General features: G+C 30.5%; 1 protein-coding gene across 1 annotated transcript; it reads right to left on the reverse strand.

Annotated features, from left to right (window-relative positions):
- Positions 1-627: 627 nt before the first annotated feature.
- On the reverse strand, positions 628-5073 carry LOC107015466 (peptidyl-prolyl cis-trans isomerase FKBP53). Its single transcript, XM_015215741.2, has 11 exons — positions 4967-5073; positions 4769-4842; positions 3890-4125; positions 3612-3760; positions 2599-2926; positions 2279-2452; positions 1840-2053; positions 1556-1643; positions 1440-1481; positions 1295-1343; positions 628-984 (listed from the first exon to the last, which is right to left on the reverse strand). The coding sequence occupies exons 1-11, from the start codon at positions 4977-4979 to the stop codon at positions 903-905; spliced, it is 1449 nt and encodes a 482-aa protein (XP_015071227.1). The 5' UTR covers positions 4980-5073; the 3' UTR covers positions 628-902.
- Positions 5074-9826: the final 4753 nt, after the last annotated feature.

The following is a 9826-nucleotide window of genomic DNA, read 5'->3' on the forward strand; positions in this document are numbered from 1 at the left end:
TCTCATTTTTGGTGTTACAATCCTCATTGTTATTTTTTTTTTCTTTTTTGAATATATAATAAAGTTTGTAACATAAACATACCATAATAATTATATTTTGTATATAGTTTCTGTTTTGTTTTAAGAAAACAAAGATATATGTATTTACAAGTTTGTGTTAATGTATAAGTACAGTATTCTATTCATGTGAAATTGAAAGTCGAGTACCAAAAATAGGACATAATATTCATTTTATCTGTCCAAAGTTTTATCTTGAAGTATTTATCCATTTTTCTTAATAAAAAGAATATTTTGACTAATTTAACTCTTTTTAAGACACTCTATTTATGTGTCTTATTCATCAAAACCAAGATTACTGATGAACATTTAAAAGCAAAATCAAACTAAACAAGAGACTTTATAACTTAAAATCTGTTGGAGAGAATGATATTAATATCTCTAATAGAAGCCATGACAAACGATAAATTAAGTTCAAAGATGAACATCTGCAACTGCAAATGTTGAAATTCATAAACATGAACCATTTAAGTCATCCAACGACTTCTCACTTCTCTGTATGAAATTATGAACCAACAAACATATTGTAAGTGTACCCAAACCTTACTAAATGGACAGATAGTAACAGTATATCGAAAGCAAAACATGAGATCATCCAAGGATTTTGGTCTTCCAACAGAAAATGTAATGTACTCTCGACAAGTCATACAACAATACTTCAAAATTTTAGCAGGAATCGGAAATTGAGTCGTCTTACAAAAATGGTAACCCCTGCTCTACTTGTATAATTTGTACAAGTTCTCCCCGCAAATGAAGCTAACTTGTTTTTGCATAAAAAGAATACTATAACAACAATTTTAGAATTATGTTGAACGGGCCAGAACATCCACCATCTGAAAGCACGGTCAATTAACGTTTACCAGCTCAACATCAAATACCAGCCATGAATTGGGTGGTATGTCACGACCAGCGCCTTTAGCCCCATAACTGAACAAAAAAAGAAAGACTATTACTCAATCATGCATGGGTAACTGAAAACTGGAAAGACATTCAAATCCAAAGGATGCTGCAAACAGGCAAAAACTAGTAACTTGCTAGGGAAAAAATTAATTTCGTTTCTGATTTTCCTTTCTCTCTCTCTCAAGCAAGGGAAACACTCTAGTCAATGCCCCTACTTAGGACATGCTCTTGCATCTTACAAGAATTTGTCACAACCCAAGACAGGTTTTCATGCTCTTGCATTAATGAACAAATAAGTACAAACGACTGCAAACAGAACAGAAACTCAAATACATACCCCATGGCTGGTGGGATTGTGATCCTTCTTTTGTCTCCAACACGCATGCCTGACAGTAGGATGTATATAAACAAGTTAGTCCTCAACACTGGAAACACAACTATAAAATTAGAGAAACAATCAGTTAGTCATCCAAGTGAATTACCATTTACACCAACATCCCAACCCTTTATAACTTGACCAATACCTGCAACCACAAAAACCTAAGTTTAACACATCAAAATAATAAAATCCATCTTCACATAAGATCAAATATAGTACCTAAGCGAAATTCAAAAGGTCTTTTCCCAATATTGGAATCAAATATTTTGCCATTCTTCTTCAGCTTGCCAATATAACGTACACCAACCTGCTCAGTGGCAGAAAATCATTATCAATAAAGGTAGTGTACTCCATACATGTTCATTAAAGAGGAGAGGCCTAAATCCTAATTGACTTAATTGTGAAGTAGCAACAAGATCCCATTACTTTCCCCGGAAAGTACAAAATGAAACAGTCGATTCAGAGAAACAATTAATTACACTTGACAAGGAAGAAAACGAGACCTTCTTTCCAGGGGAAGCTTTTTTCCCATCTGGCTTGCCCATAGCCAGCTCCTCTATGACCAATCCATTTCCAAAGGTCCTCGCATGAGAAGGCTTAGTCCCTGCATTCTCCTCCTGTGATTCATTCTTCTTATCTTTTTCAACCTCTGTAACAGCTTTGCCATCCTGTTGATTTTTCTTGTTCTTTTTCTTTTTCTTCTTTTTCTCTGTATCCCTGAGAACAATTTTTAGTGAAAGAATAAACTCACAAGGCTTATTACTAGTAAAAGCAATGGAGTTCAATAAAATATACAATAAGCTCATATGGAAGCCAATCAGAATAAACTTTCAGCCAGATTGGGCCCGTTAATTATGCAATCCAGACTCATTTGCAAAACATATCAGTTTATAGCCTTATTCTTTTCGTTTATAGTCTACACTACAAGAGAGCAGAACTTACTTCTCATTAGTTGGTTTCTGACCATCTTCAGTTTTACCTACTGAAAATGCCTCATCATTGCCCTCTACATGCTCTGGATTGGCACTGCTCTTTAAAACATCCTCATGATCCAATTCCTCCCCATCCACTACCTTTTTCTTCTTATTCTTTTTATTTTGCTTAGCAATGTCTTTTCTGCTTATAGGATAAGAAGAAAATAGAGTTATCATCACTAAAATAAATCATAAAAGTTGAATTTTGATCATATCAACATTAAGCAATATATCCGCAGCCTAAATTAAAAATTCACAATACACTCTACAAAGTAAAATGGTTCTCACCCTTGCTGATCATTGTCTTTGCCAGTATCATCACGAAGTCTCTTTTTTAAGCCTTTCTTCTCACCTGCTTCCTCACCTGTATCCTGATCTTTAGTTCCATCTGATTTTTGAGATCTCACTGATTTAGTTTTGTTTTCAGAGGGAGCAGATATCGGAAAGCCATCCTCATCTTCACTCTCCATCAGAGGACTTTCAGTATTACCCTTCACAACTATCTGGCGCTCTGAGTCATCAATCCCATTTGACTGATTTTTCTTCTTCTTTGGCTTTTTGGATGTACCATTTTCATCTGTAGGCTTTTCATCCTCCAGTATCTCTTCAATTCTCACTTCAACAAAATGCAAACAAAATTTTATTTTAAATATAAGGAAATATGCATTAGACAGGAAGAAGAAATCAAAAGCAGCTAATGAACTGAAACTTGCAATACAATTGTTATGCCCTATAAGGTCTTTAACACAAAAGTAGTTTCCTAAATATATTCAAGATCGGGTATTAGATGATCTCTTGAGAAATCAGTGATATGGACTTCTGCTACAACCATTTTCAATTTACTCCCGTCAAAATCCCACTCTATATATGGAAACCAAAAGGTTCTAAACTTTTTTTAATAGAAAGGTGAGCATGGTCCTTGGAGTAAAAGAAAAATATTTAATTCTGATAACAGGATACCACATGTAATCAGAATGGATCCTCATTCTTAATCACATCAATTAACTATTTGGAATTGCAACATTTTTGCCAAACTAGTAACACCAATGCTTTCAGATTTTGCATACATCCTCTTCTCCCAGCAAACAAGTTCAAAAGTCATCATTTCTTACTTGAACTACATGCTCGATCAAACAATGCCACACAAATAGGGACAAAGCGAGTGATAAATTTCAAATTTTGGATTGATCCTCCTCTCCAATCACAATATGTGTTTAAAGTGGGAAAAGAAAATTGTAAGCTTAATGTACACCATTGGCAGTATCTTTCAAGACCCAAAGAAAAGTAAAACGCAAAGTTACCTCCACTGTTGGGAATAGGGGAAGGTGGGTACATGCTAAAATCATCATCGTCAGTTGAGCCATCTTCATCTTCATCTTCTGTGTCATAATTGAATTCGAACGAATCATCAGATGCACTATCAGTCTCAGAAGCACCTTCCTCGTAGTCACTTTACACCAATGTCAAGGAATACAGAAAAATAGATTCTAAACTTTCAAAAAAACAGTTTCCTTCAAGTATTTCCCTAAATCGAAATGGTAAAGTTAAAGCTGAATAACACATAGAAACTTAAGGATACGATCCATATTCATCACCACAGCAATCCTCACTCTCTCCGTAAAAGAAACCAGAGAGATGAACACTGTGAGAACCAACAACTAAGAAGGTAACATCATCATCCTCCTCAAACTCGAGATTCAACGGGCATGTCTCCAGTTTTTCTGGCAATAACGAACACAAGTAAATAGGCTCCTTATCACCTACTTTGCATTGAACTATGCATTTTTTGTTTGACGAGCCTGAGCCTAATGTTGCCTGAATCACTCAGAGAAGCAAATAAAATTAGCATAATGATGAGAAAAATATAGAGTACAAATTGATATTGAACACCAAAAATTCATCCAGAAGATTACCAACAACTAAGCCAATTCAATTTTGTCTGTAAACCAATATAACTTGGAGGAACATTTTTCCAAATTTGAGTGTTACAAATATGTTAGAACACTTAAGCAGAGGATTATGCTTTCAATACTAAACTGCAATTTGACCCATTTGCATAATGGAAAACCTAAACAATTTGATGGAATTCTTATGTATTCTGACGGAAAACGAAAGATGTCGTGCTGGCTAAGAACTAATACCAACAAATTGTTTCATCCATTTGACATTTTCGATAAAAGATAGGTGACAACTAACAAGCATCCATACAACTATTTTGCAATGGCAACTCAACACAACTAACACATTAAGCACTTCAATCATATTGATGAAGATATATGTCAATTACAAGAACATAAAATTTTGAACTATACCCAAAATATCATCAAGGCCAATTACTTCAATACTACAACGTCTTTACGATAAAAATACAAATTAATCACCCGAAAACATCGAAATGACCCAAGAAAAGAGAGAATAAATGTGCGGAAAACGAAGTTAAAAAGCTTTTCAAGCAAACCTGTGAGATGTGAAGTCTTCCCCTCTCTTTTTCGAAATTGTGAGTGAACGGTTTACCAGACTTCAATTCAACTCCTGGAAGCACACACACACAAAAAGAAAAGAGAAATGTGAAAATATATCATTAATATACTTCGTTTCTTGTGTTCGAAAATGGAATTCATACATGAAAAATGCAGAAAAAAGGAATGATACTAACCCCAGAACGCCATTGCAAGATGAAAAGCGAAGCTGCAAAGGGTTTCTCTAAAACCCTAAACAAAATTGACCGTTTGATTCTTCGCCTTTTTCCTCTACTTGCTTAAATATTTTTTATGGGCCTTTTGGATACTTACACAAGCTTGGGCCTTTTGATTAGTGAAAGCCCATTAATTATAATGGACCTGTTTTCCGTTTCGTCATTTAATTGGTGTTTATTTTTAAAAAAAAACATATAAATTTACTTGCTTTGAAAATTATATTAGATGTACGCGATCGAAGTTGAATATATGTATGTGCCTTGCAATATTCTTATAAAGAATATGACTTTGTGAGTATGATACGTTGAATATTTTGGCTAAAAGAGGATATGTTAAGTCAAAGACAAAATCTAGACATCTTTTATTGAAGTTGTGACGTTAACAAAACTCAAATATAGATATTTTTTACTAAAATTTATTTGATTATAGCTAATCACAAACTTTGTATTATGAAGTTTGTGGTTAACTATTATAATTCATGTAAAATTAGCTAACATTTCAATCTTGTGTGTTTGAATTGTTTATTTTTTTAATAAAAAATACAATTAATTGGTCTTTGAATTTTAATTATCTATCACACGATTCCATATCAATATCTATTCCAAATAAATTGAAGTTGAAACATACGTTTCGTAAATCATAAAAAAATAAACTTCGGTTTATCAATTTTGTGAAGATACGTTTCGTAAATCATAAAAAAATGAACTTCGGTTTATTAATTTTGTGAAGAGAACAATAAATCTACTAAAGTCATTTTGAAACAACAATAATTTGTCATTATTTTCAAGACCTAGTTGATTTAACCTCGTTTTTGTTATATTTTAAAGTTTCTTCAAAGTATTACATTTCCATTTATATAAATTCAAAAAAAAATGTAAAACAACTAGAAGGAAAAAGGAAGAATAGGAGGAGGAATATCAATGTATCGTGTGTTTAAGTTTAGGGCAAATGACAAAAATTACATACTTTTAAGGTAATTATCATTTCTCCCTTATAAGTTTATAGTTACAAAAATCATTCAAACTGATACAATAATATAAAAGCTGATACATTAATCTGATGCGCGAGATACATTAATCGTTAAATAAGATACATTAAGTAAGAATATAAAATTTTACTAATTTACATTTTTCTCACGACTTCTCTTTGCTATTACTATATGGGAAGTGACAACTTATATTTAAATTAATAAAAAAAAGTTAAAATTATTCTTAAATTATTTGAAATAGCTAATGTATATCTTTTATTTATGTTTGATATTAAAATTATCTTCGTCGTTTATGTTTTGGATCACAAATAACCTTAAAACGTTATCTTTGTCATATGTGCTGACATGATAGTCCACCTAGGCGATCCAACATGACAAAAACCTATTTCTCTCAATATTGTTCTTCCTTGTTCATCTCTATAACAACTTATGTAAAAAAAAAAAGAGATCAAAAAGTTAGTTTTTTCATTGTTCTTGTTTGAGTTATTGTTTGGACTTTGAAATTTCAGTTTCAAAGTGTGCTAAAGTTCGTTTGAGATAGTAGTTGTTTTTTGAATGATCAAGCTTATTGTTTAGATTTTGATGTCATCGAATCGGAGACTTAAAATTTAATTCTCAAGACTGAAAGATGTTGAAAAACTCTTTAAGTCATTCTTTTGTGTTGGCACTCGAAAATAGCTACTCATTTGAAAGCTTGTTATGAGAAATTTCTAGGTTTTTTTGGATTTTTGAAGTGCAAAATTTTTGAAGAGATTTAATTGAATGTTGCTATAAATTGCTTGGATATTGCAATTGAAGTTGGAAATTGACATTTAACTACTTATTTCTTAGTTTGAAGATTTGAGTTGAAATTCTAAAATAATATAAAAAATATATGAAAGAATTCTTAAAAGCTTGAAATTTTAAGATCGATTTTGTGAATATGTGACCCCAAAATCTGAGCAATGAACTCGATCCTTCAACACACAATCACAACCTCAAACAAACTTTAGCACACTTTGAAATTCGAGTTTCAAAGTCCGAACAACAACTCAAACAAGACAAAAGAAGAATTATAATTGATTTTTCTGTGATAGAGATGAACAAGGAAGAACAACATTATTGAGATGAAGGTATTTTTGTCATGTTGAACTGTCATGACAGCGCAATCTTATGGCAAAGTTAACGTTTTAATGGTATTTGTGGTCCAAAACATAGACAACAAGGATAGTTTTGATCTCAAATATAATTAAAGAGTATATATGTGCTATCTCAAACAGTTCAAGGATAATTTTAACCATTTTCCGTTAAATTAATGAGTTAAACATTAATATTCTTAATTTTTTTTATTCATTTTTACTATATCTTTTTATCCTTTAAATTTTAAACAAAATTTTTATTTTCATAACAAAGATCTCATTTGAATTATATATCATGTTTTTTTTTCAAAAGGAAAGTAATACATTCAAACAACCAAATATTATTTGTCAAAATTATAACCAAACATAACGCCACAATTTTAAAATTTTCAAATAAAATAAAAACATATATTTGTAATTGTATGTAGTAACTCGTATATGTAAGGTGTGCAAAAACCTAACCGACCAATAAATCAAATCAAAAGAATATTATTAGGTTGTTGTTATTGGGTTATTGAGTTTTTAATGGGTTTACAAAAAAAGTTATTGATTGGTTCGATATCGGGTTTTACTATTGCGTTATTGGGTGAATCGATAATCCAATAAGATAGTAATAATTTACTATTTTACCCTCCCTAATAATTTAATATATAACTAGACACTATAACTATATCAAATTATTAATACTCTATCTACTTCACACTAGGCCGCTTAACTAGTTTTTATTGTTTACTAAAAACCTAAAAACTAATGTAAGGTTTCACAATTGTAGCTTTTGATTTTAGTTTTAGTTTTAGTTTTACTCTTGTTGGACTAGTTGATTTTAGTTTTAGTTTATAATTGTAGGTTGTAGAATTTGCAAGTTTCTAAAGGTCCGTACTATGTTTTGACGGTGACATGTAATTACAACGTTCGTACTACATTTAGCTAAGTAAGAAGTCATATAAAATTTTACGGATATTTTCTTAATGGGTAAACGAAAATCGAACCGATAACTATCAAAAACCGATATTCCGAAAACTGATAAATAATATCTTATTGGTTTATTATCGGATTAGCTTATTTAAAAACCAAAACTGATAAATCGAACCGATAATACATAAAACCGGACCGAATCGACCGATGCACACCCCGAATCAGGTCTATATTGTCATGGACGGCTTTCTAGCCATGCCCCTTGACCCCTTAGTCTGAATTCATAAAATTACAATTAAATAGTACTAGGTCTGAATTCATAATTTTAAATTTACAATAAATTCAAACACTTATATAAATCTTAATAATTACTTGGCATTAGTTGGAGAAAGAATTGAATGATTAAGTAAAACTTAAAAGAAGGATTAATGACTAATGGTATATTAGCACATGTATTTAAATGATACATTGCTTCTTGTTTAATCCAACTAAACCATTCAAGTGTTTTATAACCACCATAATATTACAAGTGACTATTATAATCATACAAATCCTCACTTTTTTGCTCCTTTTATGGAACTGATTAAGGGATAACAAAGATATAGCTAATTAGTAGTGCTTGATATATTAATAATCATTAAGCACTTCACCAAATGCTAAAGATTTATGATTTAATTATCCATTTCTTAATAGTTTAATAGGTCATAATACATACATTCTTAAGTTTATGTAATGATTTATATTATGATATATAAAATTGCCCTGTCCTCGTGTAATTTAGTAGTATATAGGATGAGTACTTATTAGCCCACTAATTAAGCCTAAATTGTGATTTCATTAGCTTAGTCATAATTAATCCTTTTGTTAATTATTGGAAAAGTCAAGATGCAATGCACACAAGGTGGTTACATAATCGTAAAATATCTTGTAATGGTAATAATAATGTAATTGTTGTTATTAAATAAAGAAATCAAAGTTTTAAGAAAAAATTTTAGGAATATTTTAAGTAAAATTATAGTGACTTTTACTCGCAATTTATGACTTTTAATTTTCAAAAACAAATTTTATGTCTAAATATAATTTTAATTTGTGCTATAACACATCGAATAAGAGTGAATAGCTTGCAAAGCGCAACAAACTCTAGAAGTTTACTTATTTTTATTAAACAATCATGCCTCAGTGATTAATGAAATAGTCGAGTATTATACTATTCATGTTTAAAATTTAGCGGAGACAATAAATATTAAATCACAAATATTTAGTGAAATTAATCAAAATACAATCACAAAAAGGCACAATAAGGCTTGGAGGTGAAAAGTCGCAATCAATATGAATTATCATTAGCTTATAACAAATTGATTTTCATAATTTTATCATTTTCCCTATACAAAAGTCAGAGTAGGAGATTATTTTCTAGAAAATATATCTTTCAATTTTTTTAACTAACTAAATATGAAAAAATCGAAAAATATTTTCCTCCTTGTTGAACATACCACACACTTGGTAACAAAAGCAATGTCCATGTATCATATTAAAATTTACACAATTTCTTTTTTTAAAGAGAATTCGAATATAATTTCAATGATGAATTTAAATTTTAAAATAATATGAATTCTATATTTTAGCCCTTTAAAATTGCCATGTTCCTATATTTATGATTTATATACATTAAATAATTTTCTAAATATAAATTATGTACTAATTTAAAGTAAATTTTACTGACATTTTCTAAATCCTTACTATCAACAAATACATCTGCATCTGCTCTTTGAAATAGACCCTATTCACTTGAGATAATA

Source organism: Solanum pennellii, chromosome 3 (assembly GCF_001406875.1).
Source record: "Solanum pennellii chromosome 3, SPENNV200".
NCBI lineage: Eukaryota > Viridiplantae > Streptophyta > Magnoliopsida > Solanales > Solanaceae > Solanum > Solanum pennellii.